Source organism: Mytilus edulis, chromosome 3, assembly GCF_963676685.1.
Source record: "Mytilus edulis chromosome 3, xbMytEdul2.2, whole genome shotgun sequence".
NCBI lineage: Eukaryota > Metazoa > Mollusca > Bivalvia > Mytilida > Mytilidae > Mytilus > Mytilus edulis.
This window is the reverse complement of record NC_092346.1, coordinates 55,610,373-55,638,032: the sequence shown is the minus strand read 5'-3', so window position 1 is coordinate 55,638,032 and position 27,660 is coordinate 55,610,373. Positions and strand designations below refer to the sequence as shown.

The 27,660-nt window shown below is 31.4% G+C and overlaps 1 protein-coding gene across 2 annotated transcripts; it reads left to right on the top strand.

Annotated features, from left to right (window-relative positions):
* The first annotated feature begins 405 nt into the window (after window positions 1–405).
* Window positions 406–19,884, top strand: LOC139516897 (protein sel-1 homolog 1-like). 2 transcript variants are annotated; one of them, XM_071307319.1, is made up of 19 exons: window positions 406–545; window positions 2,434–3,359; window positions 5,922–5,978; window positions 6,828–6,891; window positions 7,377–7,539; window positions 7,876–7,929; window positions 10,028–10,087; window positions 11,880–11,961; window positions 12,643–12,800; window positions 13,517–13,573; window positions 14,155–14,223; window positions 14,631–14,708; window positions 15,377–15,439; window positions 16,068–16,155; window positions 16,649–16,797; window positions 17,390–17,555; window positions 17,906–18,153; window positions 18,659–18,784; window positions 19,600–19,884. In XM_071307319.1, exons 2-19 carry the CDS (start codon window positions 2,471–2,473, stop codon window positions 19,729–19,731), a joined length of 2,703 nt encoding a protein of 900 aa, XP_071163420.1. In that variant the 5' UTR covers window positions 406–545; window positions 2,434–2,470; the 3' UTR covers window positions 19,732–19,884. The 2 variants fall into 2 exon arrangements, with proteins under 2 accessions (XP_071163420.1, XP_071163418.1); XM_071307317.1 differs by having other exon boundaries at window positions 417–545; window positions 2,434–4,508.
* Window positions 19,885–27,660: the final 7,776 nt, after the last annotated feature.

The window sequence follows — 27,660 nt, the reverse complement described above, 5'->3', positions numbered from 1 at the left end:
CGAGTTGGTTAACCAGGTTGGGGCGACTTTTTAAATTTTTTTAATAGTGGGGCGAGTTGGTGAAAAAGTGGGGCGATTTGGTGTGGGGCGTTTTGCCAGTGGGGCGATTTGTCCTGCTTCGATTCCTGTATAGCCATATTATGATAATCTTTGAGTGTGCATTACTGCAAGGATGGTAACTAGATCCTTGGTTTTCGATAGGTGAACACATTTGACTTTTTTTTCTTTTCTTCCTCTTTTTTTTCTATTGAGTATCTACCAAATTTCTACTTTTAAAATGCAATTAGAGATAGTATATTTTTTACATCCAATTATATATTTTTTTAAATGGTCGCAAAGATAGGGCGAAAATATAAGGGACGAAAATATTAGGTATTCTTGTTTCCGGTGGTACAACCAATCAAAATTCCCCACACAACCAAAACAATAAACATGGATGGAAAAGGGAACTAGTGAAAAGGACGTGGCAAAATTAACTGAATTTACGACGATTTATAGCGACATGCTATTTGACATATCACATTTTTTGTAAGATAGATAATTAGGTAAGACTTCCCTAAAATCTGCAACATTTTATTACTCATGTTTTGCACAAAATCAGCTAAAACTGCTGTAAAAAAAGAGCCCCTGAAGATAAATTTATCAGATAGTGATACCCAGGGGCAAATTAAAGCAATAACTGTACATCACAGCACGAAAAAAAGACCTCAATTAACTACTAAACAGTGTAAAGATAAAGCAACTTAAACCACGATAAAAACTGGGATGAAAAGTGCTCCAAAAGGTAGAAAAACCAAGGTTGCCAAAAACCGGAGCTTTCTGAGTATTTACTGTATCTTATAGCCAAAATGAATATTATATAATTTTCAAACGTCATGATTTGATGTCACTGAAAAGTCTCATGCTCCTGGGCGTCTTGTTTGAAGAGGTACAAGTGTTCCAGCATGATCATTTCACAGCCACAGGGTGGTCCCCAGCCCTTTTATGTAAAGGGTGACATTGACTAATTTGGTTGGAATGTAGGACAGAAAGTCACAGGACAAAAAGTCACGGACAAAAAGTCACGGACAAAAAGTCACAATTCATTTTTTCTGATTATTTTCTTTAAAGAAAAACAGCTTATTTCTACAAAAATATTTTTGTATTTTTCTTGAACTATTGTATAAATACCAACTTTGTAAACAAAATTTATCAAAAATATATCAAAGATAATCAAATAATTGTTAAAAAAACAAAATGTCAAAGTGACTTGGCACTTAAATGGCTTCATGGTGCCAAGAAATATATCTTTTGCATGATTAAAATTAAATAAATCTCGAATTTTCAAGTATAATGAAACAATTCCTAAACTTTAATTTGAATATATGTATTAAAAAGTAAATATTTCAAGATATTTCTATTATATATTCAAACAATTGTCAACAAATCATTTGTGACTTTTTGTCCTGTGACTTTTTGTCCTACCAAATTTGTGACTTTATGTCCTGTGACTTTTTGTCCTGTGACTTTCTGTCCGTTTACCTTTGGTTGCATGTTATTTCATGAAGACAGTATTTATCACTTCCAAGAGATTCAAGAGCGTTAATCAATCATTCCTTTGTAGTTTTGACTTAACATGCTTAATATTAAAGTATGTTACTTCATTAGAACCTGATGAAAATGACCAGAAGTATATTTGTCAGGCCCGTAGCCAGGATTTTCCAAAGGGGGGTTCGTTTGACTCACAAACTCGACTTTAACAGTCACAATTCGAACAAAACATCGACTTTAACAGTGCTTATTAGTTTTCAAGGGGGGGTTCGTCCGAACCCCTCGAACCCCCCCTGGCTACGGGTATGTTTGTAATCCATTTGCATTAAAAACTTCATATTCCTCACCAAATACATGTAGGGGGCCAAACATGGTTTATTTTGTAAATTTGCTTTGTCCACTATTGAAATTAGTACAAAGTAGGGATAGAAGTCGGTAAACAGACCAACTATGAATGAAATCCGGATTATTACTATAATGACTACGGACATATGAATGGAACAGCTGACCATTTGAAAGAAGAATTTTGATCCCAAAAAGAAAAAGTTTGCATTCCACATGCATTAACATACATTTGTACTTTTGGTTAGATCAACTTAATTAATGTATATATTCCCATGTAGATCATTGTTTCAATTTATTTATTCAAGTTGCTCAACTCTGGGACTACTATACTTAATATACTAATATCATTATATTATGTGCTAGCTTAACTTTGTAAAAATTTCATATCTTTTCTAACATGTTTAATGAGAAAAACTGAAAAAGATTAAAATATGTACTTTTTTTCAAAGTTAACGTTGAAAATATTTTCAAGACAAACATATGCTTTCTGTATAATCATGATAATGTACATGTACAAAATGTATAATACATGTATAACTAAAACTTTTTCTTTTTTAGGTGTTAAGGTTGTTACCAATATCTTGAGAAAACAAAAATGAAGAGAACTGGTTATAAAACCAACACCAGTGTCGTATTCTCATTGGAAATAGTTTTTCTGGTTTGTTTATGTGTTTCATTAAATAATGGTGAAAACCAACAGGTCTCAAAAGAAGACGTAAAACCAGAAAAAAAAACCACAGAAATTCCACAGGCACCAAAGGAAGACTTAAAATCAGAACAAGGCATTAACTATAATACTGATAAAACTGTAAATACACAAGGTAGGAAAGCTGATGACAATTCACATGTAGAGAATGTTGTTAAATCTAATGAACAATCAATTCAAAATCAGTTCTCAGATGAAAAAGTAAATCAAAAGGCTGAGAATGATAAAAATCTTAATGATAAAGAAAGCAAAGGTATTAAAGATGTAGAAAACATAAAACCTAAGTCAGAAAGGGTTGATGAATCAGTTAAAAATGATCTTGTTCAAGAAATGAATCAAAATGATATAAATAAGGATACTGTCAATGCTAATGTTATTAAGGATCAAATAGGTGAATCTCATAAAAATGATAAAGAAGACACTGGTCCAAATTCTAAACCTGGGCCTTCTTCTGAAAAGGGAGAAGGCTTTCCTGCTAGTGCAGTAGGAACAAATGATCATGCAGATAACAAAATTGAAAGATCAGGATCAAAAGATGATACAAAACCAGGAGAGAATGTAAACCAGGTTAATAATGAGATGTGGGAGAAAGATAATGATGCAAACAAAGTCCCAGGTGATCAGCCAACAAACTTTGAAGAGGTTGAACTGAAGAAAAATGTTGAAGATACCTTGTCTGAGGAAGATTATGATCAGTGGTTAAATGATCATAGTATAGAATCAACGACAGAGTCTGTTAAATCAGGAAGGGAACCAGAAGACGGTACAGATACTGCAGGTAAAGTTGATGCACATGGTAGTTTTAGTTCTACTAATATTGTGGGTGATCTATCTAGCACTTCTAACTATAATCCTAGTAGCACTTCTAATAAGCATGCCCAAACTAAATCTGATGACTTGCCACACAAAACAGTGATGCAAGATCAGATTGCAGATGTTAAAGGAAAAGCTGAAAAGAAAAACATACCACATGTACAACACAATGGTGACAGTGCTGATGGTAAAGATGCCTCTGAATGGGAAAAACAAAGTAAGAATGGTAAGTGGCCTTCTCATTTAAAGATGGAGGAATCTGTTGAAGTCGAGATGCAGAAAGATGATGGAAACCATGGGACAGACAAAGAAATAGATTTGGAAAATGTAATGGCAAGTCAGGACAGCAGGCAGCCCATGGAGTCTCAAGAAGAAAAATTGCAAAACCTTAATGAACAGCTGTTGAAGAAAATAAATCCAGAAGCTTTTGAACAACTCAAGCCTATGTTTGAAAAACAGTTTAAAGAAGCTTTAAAAACCTTGAGTCAGAGAAAACAATCAGTTGAGGAGGTAGAGGAGACGAGAAAAAAACAGCATAAAAAACATCTCAGAGATAATATGAATGTTGTTGTAGATCAGGAAGAGCTGAAACATTTTGATAAAAAAGTCAAGGAGGCATACGAACAGAAGGCTACCCAAACGTATACCCAAATACAAGAGACCTTGAAGACGTGGAAAGCTACTCAAGATAGTAAAAAAGTTAAGCAAGCTGAAGTGCAAGCTGTAGATTGGCGGAGTAATTATTATGATATGCCTGTTTTTGACTTGATGGAAGGAAGGCAAGAGTATATAAAGACTTATTACAAACTCAAGTACCCAGAATCCTATACAAAACCAAGAAAATATACCATGGAGGACTTTCCCAAGATTATTAATGAGAAAAGACTTAACATGGATGAGGTAGATCAGATAAGCAGGAGTATAAATGGAAATAAGAAAAGAGAGGTTGTTATCTATAAACCTAACAAAGAGGGAACAGTCAGAGGACAAGTCTATCAGATGACAATAGAACCATCAGGGGAGATCACTACAGAGGTAAAACAATACATTCAGCCTGGTTCCCCTCCCCAGTTAGTGTCCCAGAATCAGAAGTTAGAAGATATATATGTACAAGGTGAGGCTGTCTATAAATCCCATGTACACTGTACATCAAATATATTCTGCTGCTCATGGAAAATGGAAAGATTACTTATGTACAGTGGAGGATTTTTGCTTTAAATTTTACCATTTTGCTTTTGATGCATGATGGAAAAAACACCATGTAAATTTTGTTTCTGTGGTGTATATTTTTGGATATATATGCATGGTTAACAGGGTTTATAATATGCCTTACAGTTACATGTAAATTTAAGTTAAATGGATTATAACTGTTATAATCAAGTAATACATGCAGATGTTGACAATGTTGAAAGGATATATATTCTTCCCCAAAATCATTAAGGGAATTTTATATAGAAATCAGCAATTATATCTGACAAGCTTTGTTTATATGCATTGTAGTTGCTGAGACAAAATCCATGCATTAATGGGTTTCAGAAACACTGATTTATTTGAAGAAGTTTAAATTACAAAATACCTCTTCAAGTATTTAGTGTGATTCAATTGTACATGTTAAAACTTTGTTTGCAAACACATGAAAATTACTCTTCAAATGAGTGATCTTTTCTTTAACTTTCAAGCTTTTCCAGAATTAAATTAATAAGATAAATTTGAATTTAGGGAGGAAGAATCTTTGTTAACTTGATATCATTCAAACTCAAGACTGACAATTTGTAGGTATAAATACTTCAAATTTTTCAAAAAGGTTGTGAAATTCAAAATACTTGTATTAAAGAGTTGTTTCCTCCTTACTCTCTGTTCATATATTCAATTCTAAGTTCTTTAAACAATGAGAAGAAAAAGTAAGAAAATCAAAAGTTTTCAAAATATAAATTTTTCATTATCATTATTTTACACTTGAACATATACCCTGTTCCTCTTTATATGTTTGGTTGATGCTATTGATTTATATACATGATATATGTACACATATTGGTGAATAGATGTATATTTCACTATGCTTTTATTATTTTTCTATATTCATTTTTTATTGTTGTGTGTTTTGTATACTTTATTTTTGTATATTGTTGCAAGTTTTGTATATGCTATATGCTTTTGAGTGTTTGCTGATTAATATTTTTTTCTATTATTCAAATTTATTATTCCACTTCACAATTCAATTTATTTTCTTTTGTTTAAAGTAATAAAAAAAAACAATCTAGCTAAAGTAGTTTATATAAATTAAAAAATGTGAATTTGCTTATGTAAAAAAATGTATATGGAATTTCATCATCAGCTAAAGGAACAGTAATAAAAAATGTCTGCTATATAAAAATAATAACAAATGTACTCTATTTATAAATATTTTTCATTTTATTGTTAGATTATTTAGATACATGTAACTTTATATGTATACAATATTGTTAGCTGTTTAAACTACTGAATTTATGTCACTATTTATATTAATATTTGACATTAAATTTTATAGAAAAGGAAGCAAAAGAAGTTGTAGAAGAAAAGCCCTTGTCACCAGAAGAACTTAAAGGTATTGTAAAATTAAGAGAACTCTGATTGTAGAAAATGTTTGCACATGCAGGCAATGGTATATATAAGTTCTTAACTAAAATTGATGCTCTATAATGTCTCTGTATTAAATTGAAACTTAAAGCGTTTAAACATTTACGTTGTTGTTGGTAAAATATATATATAACTACATTTGATGTGTGTGAGTAAATGGGTGGTGTAAAAAAAAAGATGTATGATTGCAAATGAGACAACTCTCTACAAGTGACAAGAGACCAAATGACACAGGAATTAACAACTATAGATCAACTAAAGGCCTTCAATAATGAGCAAAGCCTGTGTCGCATAGTCATCTGTAAAAGGCCCAGAAATTAAAAAAAATGTGAAACAATTCAAATGAGAAAACTTACGACCTGATTTATGTATAAAAAACAAGTATGTAACACAACCACTGAATTACAGGCTCCTGCCTTGGGACAGACACATACAGAATGCGTCTTTTTTTTTTTTTAAACAAAAATCATTTATGATCAAGTGAAAGCCAGCTTAATTTCAAATATACAAAGTTACAGTGAACTTGTACTTAACAACTTAATATCACAAGTACTGTCATTTAATTATTACAATTAATACAATTATAATAAAATGAAAAACAAAAACAACATATAAATTCCTAGAAACAAAACAAAAAGTTATTAGATTATGCCATTACATGTACAAGAAAGTTTTCGAGCACTATCAATAGTCAAATAAAACGGAAGCATTAGGACACAATGACATCTGAATTCGTACACAAAATTAATCTGTATTTTTGCTAGTCATAATTTATCTTTAGGATAACTAATAAATAAAGATTTTGAATTATATTTAGCTGAAGAACTCTACAAGCAAGGAGAGGCTCTTATAAATGAAACATTCCAAAAAGACTACCATCAGTAAGTTAGTCAGAAGTTTATTTTGATAGTGCATGTATTACATTTTTGTTGGTTTTTAGTAACATTATAATAATTAGAGAAAAGGTTGTAGCATCTTTTTATGTTTCATTATTCCTATATGTTAGAATAAAAGTATCCATGTTAACAATAAAAAACAACAAAAATTGTCAAACTTATTTATGCAATAGTCAATATCTTGAGTTTGTACATGTATATAGCCAACCTGGGGAGAACATTGGCGGTACTGTTATCCACATTCCATGCTGAAATTCAATATTAATATAGTGAATTGCTGTGTGCGACTCCAGTTAAAGTTTGTTTTAGCTGTACATATTTTTTTTCTCATCAAACAGTGTAATCTGATAATTGATATATTGGTACCCATTTTTCATTTTGTTCCATTTACTTGTGCTGTAAATAAAATTGTTATGTTAAGCTGGAGTTTTTTTTTATAAGAAATTGTTTAAACTGATTTCTAATTGTAGAGCACACCAATTCTTCAAGATGGCTGCTGATCTGAATCATACAAAAGCTTTAGAACATATTGCTTTTGCCTACCTGTTTGGAGATTATATGCCACAGAGTATTGAAAAAGCTAAAGAATTATTTGTTGATTTGTCAAACAGAGGGTCACCAAGAGGACAATTGGTGAGTGTACAAAATTAACCTTTTCCTTTCTCTAGAATAAAAGATTCTCCATAAGAAACCAAATCTTAAGAGTTGATACAGGAAGGACCACACTGGATATAAAAAGTAGATCTTTATACTTATTTCAGAGAATCCTAGTAATAATATTTTTTTTTAGATTTTCAAAATTTTCTGAAATCCATTCATGGATAGGTTAATCCAACTTCCTAATTTAATTTTATGACGGAGTAAAAATATGGAATACTTACAATACAAAAAAACCTGTATGTACCAAGTATTAAAATAAAGAAATACACTTTTCATAACCAGATAATTAATTGAATTTCTGATTTACAGGGAATGGGATTTCTCAGTAGTGCAGGAATTGCAGTCAACTCCAGCCAGGCAAAGGTATGTTATTGACTACCTCTAATTTTAAAATAATCAAGGCATGTATTAAAAGGTTTCATTAACTAGAACATAGTCTTAACATATATTTTTATATCACTTCAGACTTGAAATGTTAACATATTTTTGAATATAATATACTCCACAGTAAAACATTGTAAAAGGACAAGGATGGAATTCAAACCTTCAAGATTGTAAGAGGTTTTAAGGATAATATTTTCAGTCTCAAAAAACTTCTCTTTTTAGTGCTGTTCCATTTAAACATATATGGTATCCAGGGAAGACACTTTGAACGGGATAACCTCCTATAGGGCAAATTAGAATTTCACTTACATTTCAACTATTCAAAAACATAGATAACACCCACCCATTGTTGAGATTTGGAAGTGCCTAATTCTGGGTCCTATGTATGATTTTACGGAACAGCCCTTCAAAAGGATTTCTCATATTCTTACACCCTAGTTTTTGATTGGTTTCTGTCATACCTGTTATCAAATATTATTTGATAAAATGTGAATACACCTACACCTAACCACTATTTGGTCACCATTGCATGCTATACCAATTACAAAATAAATGTGTAGGACTCTACAGTGTGATGGTACTCTAAAGTGCGATGGTCACGCTAAAGTACGATGGTCTACGCTAAAGTACGATGGTGTCTCACGCTAAAGTGCGATGTTTTTTTGTTCGCTAAATTACGATGGTGTATCACGCTGAAGTACGATTGTCTAAAGGGTAAAATTCGAAGTATTAAAACATCGAGGTTTAAAAAGTCTTTTTGCAAAAGCTATTATGCTAAAGTACAACATATGTGATAGGCTTTACAATTTACCGGTAGTCTGAAGTGATAGTTTCTAAATTAACAAGTCTGACCATGTCATAATTGCTATTAAGTTAATTTATGTTTTGCAAAATATTATTTTTCATGTTAAATGATTTTTTGACAATTCGGAGCGTATTTATTATTTGGATAATTGGTGTAGATTGCCGTCCACACTACTAGTTTTATTTTCAATGACAAATGTAAGAGAGGTTGTAACACTAGTGACTTGTGTTACAACCTCTCTTACATTTGTCATTGAAAATAAAAATTACAAAATTCGTTCACTGTCGGAATATGCAACATTTATTTGTAGAAGCTTTAATCTAAATGAGAGAGAAATGCAATGTTTGCCAAGCTTTCTCCTTTTTTTTGTAGCGAGTACAAATACATGTTTTATTTTTTCCGACAATGTACAGTACGAACTAATGTATTAGCAGACAATTTACAGTTCACGCACGAAAACATGTATCTCTATTTTACCGACGTTACTTTTCATTAAAATCGACGGCATTTTAACGGGGATCACAAAGTACACTGCCACATAAACAATAATTCTAATGTATCCGTTCGCTTCAAATAGAAGCAGGATGGGTATGAGTATACTGTTTTGTATTTATATAGTAAAAGGGTCGACTGTAGTCCTTCTTCTAACACTCGAAAAAAATAAACATTGTGATTCAACCGACAAAGAACACGGTTAAATTAAATCAATTACTAGTAGGTAATGGACATTTGATGTAAAAATTGTTAATCAAATATTCTTCATCTATCTTCTGGCATGTTCATTTTTAGTTTGTATGAACGACTGTTAACGTCATTATCGAACTAGGTTTCTAACGTCTATATTTTCGCGGACCATCTGAATTTAGGGTATGGAAGCATCGCACTTTAGTGTAGACCATTGCACTTTAGCGTCCCCATCGCACTTTAGAGTCCTACAAATGTACAAACATTCTTGTACAAAGTTAATACCACAAGAGACAATATTTAAAAATACAGTGCTCAAAAGAATCTCTGTGTGAAATAAACTAGCCAATTGTTATAAAACCCCAAATAAAAATAAGACCAATTTCTTACCCAAAATGATTCTTTTTTTAGGGAGAATTTTATTTTGCACTCTTAGTTAACATATTTGATGTTTTCTATGCATAACAAATCTACAAATGCTTATGGTCTTTAAATAGCACATTAAGCTAAATACACTGAAACGACAGTGAAATGATTACATGTTTTCCATAACTAACAAAGGTATGATAGTAAATTTATATTTTTCAGGGTTTGATATTCTACACATTTTCTTCACTTGGAGGAGATCCATTGGCACAGATGACTTTAGTATGTACTGATATAATAACAAATTAACATATAGATTTTGTTCAAATTAACCAAACATTGTCAGCTTTTATCATGGCAATCTTTGGAGAAAGCTGAAGTAATGCAACAAGACTAAGAATAAAAAAGAAGGAAAAAGCATCAATTAAAAACTAAATCTAGTCTTAGGATGAAATTTGAGTAAGATTTTGCTCTGTCTGCAAGTCAGAATTAAGTGGAATAAACAATAGCATTCAGAAATACTTACAACTAGTGAGATAATACAAGGGCAGTGATTTAACCACAACCTAGACAGTGGCGTAGCCAGAGTTGAAATGATGTGGATGCCTTCGCGGAGCGGAGCGAGGCGAATTTTTTTTTGGACTATTTTATGCAGAAAATTATATTTTTTCAGACATTGTTCCTGTAGGCACATTTGCTCCCATAGAATCCGACACTGGTTATATAGATTTTTGTTTAATTTCAAAATACCCACCAATTCATATAATTGTATTTCAAACATAATTCTAATGTTTTCTCGAAATTCTCGAAATTGAATGAAATTCAAAATTTATTTATTTGATGAAAAAGTTTCCCACCAATCTTAATATTTGACATCTCATAAATGGCCCTATCACAGCGGCACTTCTGTATAAAGGAACTGACGTGATCCCCTTTTCTAGCATTTCTAAAAAAACGGCCCTATCACAGCGGCACTTCGGAATATAGGAACTGAAGTGACCCCATTAACGCGTCGTAGGGGACATCATCGAAATACCTGGTGTCCGTCCATCCGGTCTTGTTTGCACTCTCATGTGTACAATTCTTGCCAGATTTTTATATCATCAGCAATGACAATTTCGAAAATAAGTCCTAAGCTTTGACCTTTTGAAATTAAAAAATTAAAATGGAAATCCCATTGCATTTTCTCTAAAGCTTTTATTTCTCCATTAAAAATAAAAGGAAAAGGAAAAACATTAATTTTTATTAGTTATTGCTCTTGTTCATTGGTTACATAAAATATGTGCAATGCAGGGGACATAGGAACTTTGTTCTTTTATTGAAAATAAAATTAATATGTGGACCTAGATAGGAACTGGAATTTTCTGATAAGCCTAGGAATGATCACACTCTATTACAGATTAGTTTTTTTTTCACGTCGTCGTTCATTTCACAGGAAACGATATCAGGATATGGTGGTTTAGTTGTCAGTTATGTTGTTAGTCAGTTGTAGAAGCCATCGCTCCGCTAGGCTCAATTTCAGATTAAACATGTCCGAGGATATCTGCATCATTTTCTGCACTTGCCGTAGCCGACGACGTAGTCTTTTTATGAAAAAAAATCGAGAACACTTTTCTGCGATATCTTGTTTTATTACATGAACTAAATTATCCTTAATAAAAGACCACGCATACTTCATCGAAAATAACTGGATGCTATCCTCATATCCTAACTTTTGTTACATACGGATACCTCCGAGTTTAACTGCTGCGAACATATCTTTATTTATATTTTTTTTCCTGTCAAAATGATGTGGATGCTTGAGCATCTGAGCATACATGCAAGCTACGCCACTGCTAGATCAAATTGTTTTGTCATTCAAATAAAAACTATTTATTAAGATTTTCACCAGAAATGTCATCTCTATGAAGATACCCACATTCTTTTAAAAAAGTATTGGCTCTGGGAAAAAGTCTTGACAGTTTTGAACAATATTTAAAAAAAAACAAAAAAAACTCTCTTATACAATTTGTAATTTCTTCAATAGCAGAAATATGTTCTTTGATGAATTAAACAATATTTATTTAATTTCTAGGGTTACAGATATTGGTCTGGTATAGGAGTAGAGACCAAATGTGAATCTGCATTAACTTATTACAAGAAAGCAGCATCAACTGGTAAGATCCTATATGTATACATTTTATCAGAAACAATCATAAGTTTTTGACTTTGACAATCATGACATGAACATATAAATGTATTGAAACAATCACAGAAATATTAGAAAAGAAATAAGTTTATTTGAATTTGAGAGATTTCTAAATCCTTGTTTAAATTTTTACTTTCACCTTTAAAAAATAAAGTGTGATTCTAAAAGACATAAATTATATTAATATTTTTATGTACATGTATATGCATATTTATATGCATATTTCCATTTCTTTGAATGTAAAGCTTTCCTAACAGTTTTGGTGAGAGTGAAAAATTATTGCATATGTCAGTTTAATGTTGCCATGCATAGAGGATAAATATTTATGGTATGAGGAAAATTAATGATGAAAAACATATTTCAGCTTAAAATTTGTTATTAAAAAAAAGATAGTGTATTTAAAGAGCACAAATTCAAACTTTAATAAAGAAAGGGAGACAAGACTATCATTACTATAGCTATGACAAACAAAAATGACAGATCAGATTTAGTAACACAAGCACATCAAAAATTGATGTTGTTGTACAAATTTCTACTCCTCCACCCCAAAGGAGAGATTAAATGATAGGTTGTTGCTTGGAACCTTATGCAAAAAAAAATCTAGTATTTAGTGTTTTAGACTGATGAATGTAATATTTGTTTGTTACAGTGGCAGATGCTGTAACATTTTCGAGTGGTCCTGCCATACAGAGAATCAGATTACATGAAGAAGCAGAGAATCAAAACTCAGGTCAAAGTGCATTGATGGATGATGATTTACTACAGTATTATCACTTTTTAGCAGACAAAGGCGATGTGCAGGCTCAGGTATGTAAATACATTAAAGATTTATCACTTTTTAGCAGACAAAGGCGATGTGCAGGCTCAGGTATGTAAATACATTAAAGATTTATCACTTTTTAGCAGACAAAGGTGATGTGCAGGCTCAGGTATGTAAATACATTAAAGATTTATCAGTTATCAGCCAAAAGTAGACAGGATACTTCATGTTTTATGATATTTAAAAACAAAACCTGAACTTCAGCCTTTAAGAGGAACAATGTGTTTGGAATGAAATACAAAGATTGCTTTATATTACAATACAAGTGTTAATTCTGTGAAAAAAAGGTTTTGGTGAAAACAGCTCTTTATTATTACCTGGAAGCCAGCCTATTTTCACATTTAAGTCTTTCAGTTGATTCTGTTGATGATCCCAGATCCACAACAATTTAAACATTAATCTTGTACTTGCAAAATCCCAATGAATAAACCTTGTTAAAATAGTTGGTGTACATTAGTTTTGTAAGGGTATGTAATACACCTGTTTTGCTTTGAATCGGCATCTGGTCATAGTGTTGCAAATTATTACTATTTTCACTGAATATAAGGTTAACTATAAGTTATTACCTATATGTTTACAATAACTGCCTTACTTATAAGAAAGATAATATGTATTTTGTTCATTCATATTATCCATATTAGTTGATCTTGAATGTAAAATTTCGTCCTGAGATTATAAGTGAAGAATTTTTATGTTTTGATAGGTTGTACTTGGACAGCTGTATTACCAAGGTGGAAGAGGAGTCCCAGTAGATCATGAGGTATTGTCTTATTAAGAAAGAAAATATCAATGATAATTACTGACCATCAAAATCTTAGCTGTGAAGTGAAACTGTACACACACCAGTACCAAATCTTCATTAGAAAAAAAACCTCACATTCATGTCTTGAGTAGAGAAATATCATGACACACTTGTTGCAGTGATGTAATCTTATATTCATCTGGTGCTTTAATACCAATTTATTTTTGTAACTGACTAGAGCTTCTTCATCAGAAATTATAATTGATGTGGACTTGTTTTATTTATACCAAAGAATATTAATTTTCAGAGCAAAAAGAAATGATAGCACAGTGGAACATAACATTGAAGTCATCAAACTATGTAATTTTCAATTTAAAGTTTGAAAAAAAACGCAAAACATATTCTTTTGAACCATATGATATTGATATTGAATAAATTTACTGAGACAAATATCCACTAGAACCCGAAAAATGAGGATGTAAGAATATAGAAGACAGAATTTAGAAATTGCCAAAATATTCAATATACAGAAGTACAACTACATTTTATATCATTATTTAAATTCCAGATTATTAACTCTAATTCCTATATATTTTCAGAGAGCTTTACATTATTTCATGATGGCAGCAGAGTCTGGGAATGCCAATGCTCTGGCTTATCTAGGAAAGGTTGGTAAAAAAGAAAATGTTGTTTATATGGTCATGTTGTAATTAAATTTTTTTTCAATAATGTGAAGAATTAATAGCTGTTGTATATTGTTAAATCACTTGGAAATGTAACAATTACTTAAAAAAAGATTTAAGGAACATGGTTGATTCAATCCTAGTAAGATAAGTACACAAATTGTTTCAAGCAGTAATTTTTGAAGTACAGCAAATGTAAATTAAATGTATATTAATTTTGTATGGACATTTTTTTCTATTCAGATCCCAGATAATTTATTATACAATAAAGATATTACACTTTTATATAGACAGGTAAATCAGTAAATCCATTTGAAGATCCAGACATTCAGTAAATTTTGATGAAAAAACTAAAACCATTGTATTGATTGTAATTTGTTTTTGACATTTAGATGTATACAGAAGGTAGTGCAGCAGTGGAACAAAATAACCAGACAGCCATGATGTACTTCAAGAATGCAGCAGATAAGGTGGGTAAATTCAGGGTCATATGTATTTTTATTTCATAATCATCCTGCAGCAATCTACTTTTGTTTTGCTCCAGTTGTGCTCACTTTGATTGTACCATCATATGAGGCATCCTTTAAACAGTAGCTTTTTTCAGAACAGATCAATTGTCAACAGTATAAATCTTTGAAATGGTTTTAATGTTTTACCTGGTAAAAATGCTTACTTTTGTTAATAAATAAATGATATACACAAGAGAATCATGAAATATTTTACACAGAACAAATACATGTACCTATGAAACAGAACTTTTGTATATTTTTTTTTTATATATTCATGAAACATTTAATTCAAAACAAATACCAATGAATTAATCATATATTGGTTGATTAGTGGATGGTAAATCTTCAATTACAATTAATTTACTGTTTATATATGCCAGTACTATGTTGATAGCATAGGCATTTACACTTCATCTTGCTGAACTGATATTTAAGTTCAGATTTTATATCTGTTTCTTCTCAGGATAACGATCAGCAGGCGGACATGTCATCCTGCGCAAACTCTGGTTTAGAATTTGAGCAGACTTGTTAGTTCCTACAATTAAATGTTGTAGTTTTTGCAAAATTGTATATTATGTCAAGAGTATTATCAATGCCAGCATCATCTATTGACTTTGTTTGACTTTCAGGGAAATGCAGTAGGTCAGACAGGTCTTGGAATGATGTACATGTATGGAAAAGGTGTGGCAAAGGTGAGTGTATACATGGCTTACATTTTGTCAGTGACTTGCCTTGTAGACGAAAACTTGTTGAATTCCTCTAATGACAAAATAATACAAAATCATTTAACTGTACATGTTAAATTATGATTTTGAACAACTTGTATGACATTCTTAGAAGTAGTTTGATATGTTGCATTGACATTTTGGGGTTCATTTTTCAAAATTTCGAAAAATATTTGGTTTGTTTTGATTTTCAGCTAAAAGTAAGATCTTTACACTTTCAATAAAACTGTGCAATTAGGGTCGATTGCTTATCTGGAAATAGTAAATTATACTAGTTTTTACTGTTATTTTATTTAAACCCAAATCACCAAAACTATTAAATTTTCATTTTACTCTAATTCTTACAACATTCTAAGTGAAATGTAGATACCCAAAATTAATTGAATTGAGTGCATCCCATCCCTCACCAGTCATAACAAACAAGCAATTCATAAATATGAATTTTACAAAACATCTGTATTTTTTTATATCCTTTTGAACATCAATATGAAAATCTTATAATTCCAAAAAAATATATAGTATTTTACTGAATAAATTTATTTGAGTTTTGCTTTATATTTACATATTTTTTACTGTTAGTTATGTTAATTTTCAGGATTTTAATAAGGCTTATAAATACTTCCAACTAGCAGCAGACCAAGGATGGGTAGATGGACAGTTACAGCTTGGTATCATGTACTTCAGTAAGTCATCATACAATGTATAGTACATATAGACATGATAGATTGAAATAGTTATTGCATGTTTAAAATCATCCACTCTTTCTATTGTAGTTAAATCTATAAAATAAAAATCTTTTGTTATATAAAAAAATTAGTAATAAAGACATTTAGCTGGTTTATATTTAAAGGATATTTTGTTCCTTTCAATCTGATAATATTTTTTTACTGAAAGAAACATATAGTTATGTGTCTGGATAAAAGATATAGATTAAGTGAAATTAAATTTGAATATTAAGAAAGTTTGTTTATTGAACATTATCATTGATTATTGTCCTCCCTGAAATGTGTTGTGTTGCTTCAGACATAGAAATTCCAGATGTCCTTCCATCCATGTTCTGTGTGAATGTCAGTCTTATTAGCACTCTCAAAAGTTCAATTCTTGCCAGGTTTTAAAAAAAATGCTATTAATGGTATATATATTCAATACATTGCATGCATGTTGATTATGTTATAGGTGGTAAAGGAGTAAGAAGGGATTATAAAATGGCTGTAAAATACTTTAACTTGGCTGCTCAAGGAGGACATGTATTAGCTTATTTTAACCTAGCACAGATGCATGCTACAGGGACAGGGGTACTAAGGAATTGTCATACAGCTGTAGAGGTAAGGGGCTATTATAATATATAACCTTATTTACTGCCTTTAACCAACAAAAAAACAACATTTTTGTGGCAAAGAACTTTTCAATCAAATGTCATGTTCAGATGAGTAAAATTTTGCTATGATAAATCAAATGAGCATATAAAATGGTGAATGTCTCCAAGAGACAACAGCTCAATCATAGAGCAGAAAAAAGCCAAAGGACACCAATAGGTCTTCAACACAGCGAGAAAAACAACACCTGGAGGCAGGCTTCAGTTGACCCCTAAACAAAAATGTGTAGATTTAATCTTAAAAATTAGTGTTATCTTTCAAGAGATAACTGTTGTAATCTATTGGTTATCTGTCTATGATAATACTTGTGAAACAACTTTATTATCACATGATGACTTGATTACTCCTTACATGATCATGAAGACCTCTTTTCTCCTTGTTTATTTAATTAAGAAACCCTAGCCAACACATTTTAGTCCATTTTAATCAGTTTGTAAAGATATCAACTGAAACAGAGAGTGCACTTCTTGAACTTAAATGCACATAATAAATCATTTGAATAGGTATTTTGCATTTCGATTAAATTTTAATTTTATTTCAGTTTTTCAAAAATGTAGCAGAAAGGGGACGGTGGGCTTCTATGTTACAAGAAGCTCACACACTGTATAAAGAAGGAAATGTTCATCAGGCTTTAATGAAATATACATTCCTAGCAGATTTAGGATACGAAGTGGCTCAATCAAATGTGGCATATATTTTGGATAATGGTAATGTATTGCTTTGTTACAATTTACAAGTATTTTTTTGTTCAGGTCTGAATTTATTGTAATTTTACCTGACAGTCAATCTGGTTAAAGTATCATCACAATATTTATTATAGTCTGGTCTAACATTGTCTAAGCTGCCTAATGCGTCTTGCCTAATGCATCTGTACATATTGTCTTCCAATCCTTTGCCTAATTAAACAAATCCTATAGATGACAGTTTTTAACACACCGAAACAAAAATATTTCTTAATAAAGTAATAAAAATTCTTGTTTTATAATCACCAATTATTTTTATTATGAGGTTCAGTAACTTTATTAATTATTATTTTGAGGTAAAATTTTTATTTCAGGTGAAGTTGGATTATTTGTTGAAGATGAAATTTATCAGCGAGCTTTACTCCACTGGGGTAGAGCTGCTTCCCAAGGATCTACTATAGCAAGGCTCAAGATGGGAGACTATCATTACTATGGTTACGGTACTAAAGTCGACTATGAATCAGCAGCTAGTCAGTACAGACTAGCATCTGAACAGCAACATAATGCTCAAGCCATGTTTAATCTAGGATATATGCATGAACAGGGTCTTGGTCTTAAACAGGTAGGCAAATGTATTAACTGTTGACTTTTGTGTTGCTCAGTTAATCAGTATATGTTATATATGGCCAGTGTCTTTAAACACACAAGCATTACTTACAAGGTTCATTATTAAACCATAAGTAATGAAATTACACATGTTTAAGACCTGAAAAAGGACAAGAATTGTTTTGCTTTTTAACAAGATTTACGGGATATATGGCAGACAGGCTGGCAGCTGACAAACAGTGTCTGTGCATTTACTCATAAACCAATGAATTAAAGCTTTTCAAATTTTAATATATTATTACGGATGACAAAATGGAGGTCAATTGCGATATTGACGATTTTCACTTTCACTGTGAAGGAGTTATGGTTCTTGAAAAATAAATATTTTCGATCAAGTACAGATTTATTAACTATGTGATGCATAGTGACTAATAATGTTTATAAACATCAAGTTTGTAACATGTAATATTATAAATTTTGGAAGCCATGATTGTATATTAAAACTGTTATCTACATTTTAGGATCTGCATCTAGCCAAAAGATTTTATGATATGGCTGCAGAAACCAGTATAGATGCTAAAGTTCCTGTTATGTTAGCATTATTTAAATTAGGAGTATTTTATGGTGCTGATGTATTTAATAAAGAAGTAAGTTCATGTGTTTAAGTTATCCTTAAGAAACTATTGACATGTATTTGATAATGTGTGAGAAATATACTAAATTGATCATAATTGGCATGCACTAACTTTCCCTCAAAAATTAACTTGATAAATTTGTACTCTATACAGAAATAAGTAGATGATGTAGTATTATTGCCATTGAGACCATAATCTACCAATGGCCAAATGACATGGATGGTGTCATCTGACCTTGACCTCATTTTCATGGTTCAGTGGTTATAGTTAAGTTTTTGTTTTTTTGTCTGTTTTTCTTATATTGTATGTAATATAGATTACATTATGGTCTTCAACAATGAGCAAAACCAATACTGTATAGTAAGCTAGAAAAGGCTCTAACATGACAAAATGTAAATTCAAACGAAACAACAAATAGTATGATTTTTGTACAAACTATTCACAAAAAAAACAAATATTATAGAAAGCGATTTGATAGTTCTGTCATGTTGTTCTACTTGAGAAGAACAATATTCTGTTTATGAGATCTCCTTAACTTACTTCTCATCTTACTGATTTATCAAATGCATAAATCTGTTCAAGCTGATTAGTGTAATGCACTGTTTTTCTATCTTATTTTCCGGTAACTCAAACTTCAAAATTATTTTGTTGTGTGTGCTTCAATTTTTTATGCTATTCTTTTTTTACATGATATATGATAGAAATAACATTTAGCAAAAACACGTATTTTGATAAAAATGAATGCTGTTTTCAGATATATATTTGAATATTCCAAAGCACTAATTTTTGGTATATGCAAAGTAAGGATGTTTTTTTTTCTTTTTCAGATAGAAGAAATGAATAATTTTTTCCAAAAACTAGATCCCAGATATTTATTTGGTCCTGACTGGGATATGTATCTAATAACATTTTTTGCCTTGGCAATAGGATTAATTATTTTATTACGGAGAATAAGATAATTGTGAAGTATTTTGTTATGTGTGTGTTCATGAGAATTTTGCTAGAAGTGGATGGTTGAGAGGTGTGTGTAAGCATGATTGCTGTGGGAGTGGCTGTGTGTAAGGATTTTATGGAAACTGTTGATTTTATATTAATAAAAAATATTTATTACATTTGTCTTTTTATAAATCCCTTAATTATTATGTATAACTTTTAAATTATTTATATCAGATATTTTATGATTCCCATATGCTTCATAACCTGTCCTTTTGCCTATCTTTCATAAAGGTTTGTAAATGCAAAATCTCCTTCAATAACATTGTGACACAAACAATTCTAACCATGTCCAGTGTCCACTCACTTCCTTGTTAATTATCCTCTGATATTTAAGGTTTTCCATAGTAAATCATGGACTTTGCCCTACTGCATATGAAGGAGAATTTAAGGAAAAATTTCTAGTTTACAAAAGAATGGCTCCAATTATGATTGGATAATTTCACACTGAATAGTTATGCAGATCACTACTTTTTATAACAATAATTCCAAACAGAGTAAGACTTTCAAGAAGGTATTCACAATCTATTAATAAAAGCATAATAGAAGAAAGTAAGACTACTTCAGATACTTAACTACACAGTGTCCTGAAATGCGTTAAAACTTGAAGATTTTGTATCTTTTAATGAGATATGAAAGTTGTTTTCCATTCATTTGATGTGTTTGAGCTTTTGATATTGCCTTTGATAAGGGACTTTCTGATTTGCAGTTTTCTTGCATTCGGAAATTTTGTTATTTTACTTTTTGACAGTAACTTCCTTGAATCATTGAAGGATGGATTTTCTTAATGTTAGCTCACCTAAATTCTTTAAAGATCAGTGATGTCCATGTTGTATCGTCAACGCATTATCTTAAATCTTGAAAACCATAATAGATAGAGGAAATGTGTATGTCATAAATGCTTGGATTGGCAAGATCTGCAATCATTTTCTTGCCCTCAATTTTATCTGATGACTCTTCAAGGAGTGGTTGCCCTTTCATGACGATTTTGACTAATATTCGAGCTTTCATATAAAAGCAAGAAAATTTTGAGGTCATCGTCTGAAAACATTTGGTTTCTGGACAATAACTTAAGTAAAAGTAAATAGAAATCTATGAACTTTAAACACAGGTTTTCTAACCACAAAAGAAGGTTGGGATTAATTTTGGGGGTTATGGTCCTAACAGTTTTGAAATTAGGAGCCAAAAAGGGGCCCAAATAAGCATTTTTCTAGTTTCCAGACAATAACTTGCGGGACAGTGTGAGAAACTGAAATTATACCTCAAGTTTCCATACCACATAGGGATGGACAGGATTGGCTTTGGGGGGGGGGAGGGGGTTATGGCTCAAACCGTTCAGGAATTAGGGGAACACCAGGGTTTCCTGGTAAATGGACAAATTCCAAGCAGTGTAAGGGAGATAATCCAAACACATTTAAAGTACATTGTTGTGTATGTTTGGATTACCTCCCTTACACTGCTTTTAAATTATGTTAAAAGAAATGCTGTATTATCTTGAGGTGATAAGCTGTCAATTTATTTTTAGAAGTAACTATTTAAGGAATATTAATTTTAGCCATGATTATGTATGTCATTTTTCTATTTTAAGACGTTTATGATTTATTAAAATTGAAAACTATGGTTGCAAACTTAATTGAAAATTTGAATTGAGATTATGAACATATCTTGAGGGAAAGATTTTATTTTTTTTTGGAAAAAGGGTGAAGGGGAGATGAAAATAACAACAATCCAGATTCAGACTTGTATCAAGCGCAAATATTATGTCCATTATTGCCCCAACTCTTCAATTCTGCGGTCGTATTCAGCTGCGCTCAGCGAAGCATTTTATTGTCTTCTGTCTTGAAAACTATAATAAAAAACGATGGGTAGAAACTGCTCAGTTATAAAAACTAATTGCAATAGAATTCCTTTAAAAAATCAATACATTAAGATTTTTGACGTATATTCGAGTGTTTGTCTATTATCTAGAAAACTATAATAGATGGGTAGCAACTATGAAGTAAAAGAATCACCAATACAAGATCTAATTTTCACAGGTTTCAGGCTCCTGTTTTATATTATAAAAAACAGGCACACACATAGTTTATCCACAGTTACATAATTACTACAATATCTGGAAGAACATGTTTAACCAAATACGCTAAATCTCAGCCCATGGGTTAACTGTGCCGCAATTTAACCAAAATATGCAAAGTTTTCACATCTCTTCAATCCTAAGTCATCTTTGGTTGATTTTTAGTTTTAAACAAAACGATACAATTTTAAGGTTAATTAAACATGTCATTACCATACATTGATAGCTCATTGACGTATCTCCCGTTATTCAGCCTTGTGGGGCCCTTTCACGGTTATAGACATGTTGAGTAGGGGGGAGATTATAATTATGGTGGTAAAATGGTTTGAAAAAAGGTGAAAGCATAATTGAAACAGAACAGCTGTTTAAAAACATGCATAGGATTTCCCGTACTGACATACTATTTTCCACCTATATCCATAAAATATATGACCCCTTATACTTATACTACAACGAAAATATTGGAGTAATGAGGAGCATTTAATGTTGAAAAGGTTGTATCACTATCTACACACAATAAATCGATTTATTGCCGACTCTTTCAAATGCTACAAGACTATGAAGACACTTGTTTTCAAAATAACATTTGATTTATCTTTTTATGTTTGTAAGTTTATTATTAAAGAGACCTGCTAAGCTTTGCTGCAATAACAACAATTCATAAACTGATGTGTCAAATATAAAGATCTAAGATCTCTGATGCAAACGATTTCTGGGTCAAAATGCTTTACACAAAGGTATAAAAGATTACATAAAACACACACACACACACAAATCGGATAAAGAGAAATAAACAACCATGGATAATATGAAACATTATTAAGAAGCTTACAAAAAGTCAAGAACGACAAAAACCGAGGATTTTAAAGTAAAGAAGAAAAAACCCTTTCAAATAGACAAGTAAAGAAAACAACAAAATGCATACTGAAAATTCATCCATCGAAAACATTACTCTGCAAAAAGATATAAAAAATTAAACAGATCCAAGAAAATCTGAACTTTTGTCAACCATTAATAAAAAGATTGGTATATGTCATCACTAATTAAGGAAGGAACATTGTACACAGGTCCGGCCGACAAGACACACATCCTAAATGCACAATTGAAATCTGCACTCTTTTTAAGTACAATTCACAGGAGGCTGGCTAATTTAGATTTTCAAAGCGCTTGAAAGTAAAGAATAAGTTGCAAACTAATTTAGAGGGCAAATACAAATTTCTCAGAAAACAAAACCCAATCAAATCCCATTTGCTCAACACATATCGATACAACAGGTAAAGGACAAAGCAAATAACAGTTAGATTTCTGCAGAGAAACATCAGATTTCATTACCAAAAGTCAAGAGCCAGGCTTGAACTATATTAAAATACCACAGGAAATATTTACTTACTTATAGGCCTTTGACCTCTCCGGGAGCATAGGCCATTGACGATCCTCTATCTAACTCGATATAGCGCCAGTTTTTCTAAAGTGTTCCAGTTGTATCCTATCTGCTTTGTTTCATATTAGGTAGAATACGACTTAATTATGAAACTGTTTGGGATACAGCAATATTTTTTTTTTTATCTATCTATAAAAGAAGAAAAAGTACACGTCAGATGCGTTACAAATAAGTATAAACCAAAAAAATGTTTGTGTCTTTGAAATGATAGCTCACCTATGATGCAAATCACTACACCAACGAAGAAAGGAAATAGACTAGTAATGTTATATTAAATCGAGAATTACATGGTAGCAATATCCAAAGAAGCCCGCGACTCGATCACACCACCATTGCGTCATGGAAGAAAAATATACATTGCAAATAAGACGCTTCACGTACAGAATACAAGTTCTTTAATGAATGGGAGACCATGTTGCATACTCATTAATGTGTGTATGTCGTCGGCATTATTAAATGCCTTCTGTTGGTCTGCCAATTCAAGCCGTCTTTTACATCGTAGATGGTACCACGTATCACAACTGTCACAGCAGATGCTTGCAATTTTACAATTTTCATTCCACAAGGCCAGAATATCATATTTGCTTAACAGTGGGTTTAACTTTTCTTTTCTTAGTGGCAGGCTTGTTGAAATCCTTCCACGATCTTCCACAATCAATTCAAGTGCGTTTAATTATAAAATACAAAACTTCGAAAAGTGTTCCCCGCGGTTGCGATTATTAGACCTCGGGCACTGATTTTTTTTTAATAACGAAATAAACGTTTTGATCGAGGTTAATATCGTTCAGGATTCTTCTATATACTCTTGTTTAAATTTTCTTACTTACTTGTATACAATTTTGAAATCTAAAATGTAAAAGTGCAACAACACTATCTACACACTTTAGATGTAGCATATAGAACATATCCACATTTATATTAAGAACAAAACAAGCAATGATTATCTTTTTTATTCAGGAAAACATTTATTGTTATAAAACATTATTATTTTATTCTTTCGGGCGCTTTTTTTTCTTCCCAGCGGGCCGTTCGAAACCCTAAGATTTTTAAAAACAAATGAAAACGAAGATACAACAGTAACAAAACTATCATTAAACTGTGACACAATCTTGCAAAGTGAAAGATGTTTCTGAAGAGTATAATGGAATTTACTATCATGCCGTAATAATTTAAAAGTTTTATCGCCTACAAATCAAGGATTTCAGTGGCGGATCCAGAACTTTTCGTAAGGGGGGGCCGCTGACTGCCCTAAAAGGGGGGGACTCGAGTCATGCTTCAGTGATTCCCTATATAATCAACCAAATTTTTCACACGATCCGCCTATGGATTTGTATAGTTATATATCTATAATACTAAAATTACGAGGTCCAATTTGTCAGCCGTCATCACGTAAAAACGACGAATCAAAGAATTCAACTTTATATATAACTAATATAGTACAAAGGTGTAGATTAAAAATTACACCACTCCAGGCCCTTTTGTTTTCCACGTAATTAATATCGCCAATAATTAAGAAGTTCCGGGTCGAGTCCGATACCGATACCAATAGTATATTCACCTGTTACCGATTACCTTATCTGTACGTTCCGCATCTGACAGGCGCGCCACCAAACGGTGTATTCAGGATTAATATGCTATATATATAATTATAGTATTACACGGGTCATAATCACAGGGTTGTCACTACTTAATTGTCAAATTGTTACCTATTGTAGTATTTTAATCAGTTAAACTTTTAGATAACAATACGAATACTAAAAATCTGGACTAAAATAAGGTGTATATAGGTACAGTTTTCAATCTGTTAGCGGGCATGACGTAAAACAGCGAATCAAAGAATTCAATATTTATAACTAATATAGGACAATGCTGTTGATTAAAAAATACTCCATTCTAGGACCTTTTGTTTTCCAAATAATTAATATTATCAATAATTGATAAGTTCCAGTTCGACGGGTTCAAACAGAAAGATTTGAAAGCAGAGAAAAACTGTGTATCTTATAATCAGCATGACTTTATCAGATAACAATACTGATACTAAAATAAGGCTTGCGCATAGTTATATACTTTAATTCTGTCACGGACCCGCGATATACGAGTGTGTTCTAGTATAATACTAAACAAATCCCTGCATGGTTCTTTGTCTCTGAAAAAATATCCTTTTATGATAACTCAGGGAAAAACCCACGAAATGATTGAAATAAGAAGAAAACGGTAGACATATACAAAATTTAAAAAGACGTGGAGGAAAATTATTGTCAATGTGTCCTAAGTATCTGTATTTTTTCATTTCTAAAAAACTCAAAGTTAAGGGTAGTTAGGGACGATATCAAAAAGTTTAACGTAGGATAAAAAACTTAATTCAGTATATTTTTTCACTACATCCCCCAGCCTACCCCTCTTAACTTAATTTCGGAAAAAAATGATTGACCAATACTTGTAGCAATTTTGACCAACGCCAAACTATTTGAATTCATTTTTTTTTTTATCCTTCATTGATTTTTTTATTTCGTCCCAAATATCTAAATACCACATAATCAAAATAATTCGAGGTATATAACCTGGAGGTTATATACCTCGAATTATTTTGATTATGTGGTATTTAGATAAGACTAAACTGATACAGAGGGAACCAGTCGTAGTCATGCGGAGTACTTCTAGATTTTTCTATCTGTTGGTACTTTGCGTGGCACATGATCATCACAAAAAAGAAAACAATCATTAAGAGTGATGCTGAATTGACAAGACAATATAGTTATCTGATATGAGGCAAGACACAGCTTCTAGAAATATTTAGCTCTACATAAGCTATATAACATTGTTAGCCCAGATTCAACTTTGGACATAGTCATAAGTGATCATAAGTCATAAATGATTTTTTTATGACATAGATCACTTTACTGACACTACACACAATTATCCTTGATCAAACCAACTATTTTATTTGTACCATTCATTGACCCCATGCTGACATGGACATGATCTGCCAATAGTACACCATAAATTATTTTAATTTAAGATATATACAAACTTTTCCTATATATATTCCTTCTTGTTCAAACAAAAAAAATACCGGATACAACCAGAGACATATAAATACAGAGATTGGCAACTTATCGTTACGGCTATTGACCAGCGGTCAACTTCACGCGTGTGCACGAGATTTCTCGAGAGTAGAAAATTCGCCAAACAATCCGCCATTATTGATTATTTACAAACAGCTTTAACGTACAGAAAACAACCAAATTATAATAAAATACAATCTATATCAACACAATTCAATTAAAAATAACTTAAATTTATGAAGTGGCATAGTTTATTTATAATTTTAAGCTTTCTTTAGTAATGGTTAATAAAATTATAGGCGAATTTATATCCCGATTCAAGAAGCCCAAATTTTAGATTCAGTACTCGATAAGGCTCCCGACTTTTGGAACAAAAATAAATAAAACTAAGCAATATTTCGAGGTTGTGTTTGTTTAAACAATGACATATAAGGTCTATAAAACGGTTTCTTCTATTATAGTTGGACTAGGATAATCCTGAATAAAATGATCGTTGGATAACAAAACTACTTGAATGGTCTCAAAATGGCTTCAGAGTCATAATGTTCTTTTACTTGAAAATTAAAGCAATGATAATTAAATTACTAAACACATGCTAATGTTCTTGTTGTTAAGCTCCATTGATACAGGTTTTAATGTTGCTAATTAAAAATCTTGATCATGGTAATAAAACTGTTTATAATTTGACACCTATTAATAAGTAAACATCCTGTAAGGTACACGAAGTAAACATCAAACATGTTAGGTTATCAGTAGCTGTATGATTCTTCCTCTTAATAAGTTAGTAACTCATGTAATTAAACCACTTGGACATGCAGAAATGTCACCTGTTGTTAACAAATTGATGAAGTCTTTCTAGATTAATTATTAACATCATAAACAAGGTAGTGTGAACCCCTGGTGTTAAAACTTGAAACTTTTTATCACAGTGTAAAGTAGCCCGACATATCTTGTCAAGTTGTTATGCTTAATAAGTCATATATGCACCACGAAGCCATTTAAATTAAGTACCAAGCCACTTTGACATTTTGTTTTCATATAAATAATTATTCAATCTTGGCGGAATTGATGATTCTTAAAGTTTTTCTTAGGGAAGTATTACAAAATTAACATAGCATGCATGGACAGGACCTTAAATACTTTTAAAGGACATGCACTTTTGCATATCCTTTTTTTTTTTTAACAAATGCGTCCTTGTTAAAAGGATGAAGAAAAAAATTACATTTTCGCCTAAATTACATTTCAATTGTTTTCCATGTTGTCTTGAAGTGTGTCCTAGGAACCCAGAGATAGATTTCAGAATCTTGTCAAAGTC

What these genes read in the sequence shown, in the direction of transcription:
- LOC139516897 (XM_071307317.1), top strand. Translation starts at nt 2,471, where the DNA reads ATGAAGAGAACTGGTTATAAAACCAACACCAGTGTCGTATTCTCATTG. An exon ending in CTCTGGCTTATCTAGGAAAG is followed by an intron (nt 14,224 to 14,630) that starts GTTGGTAAAAAA and finishes TTTGACATTTAG; the next exon opens with ATGTATACAGAAGGTAGTGC. An exon ending in CTGATGTATTTAATAAAGAA is followed by an intron (nt 18,785 to 19,599) that starts GTAAGTTCATGT and finishes TTTCTTTTTCAG; the next exon opens with ATAGAAGAAATGAATAATTT.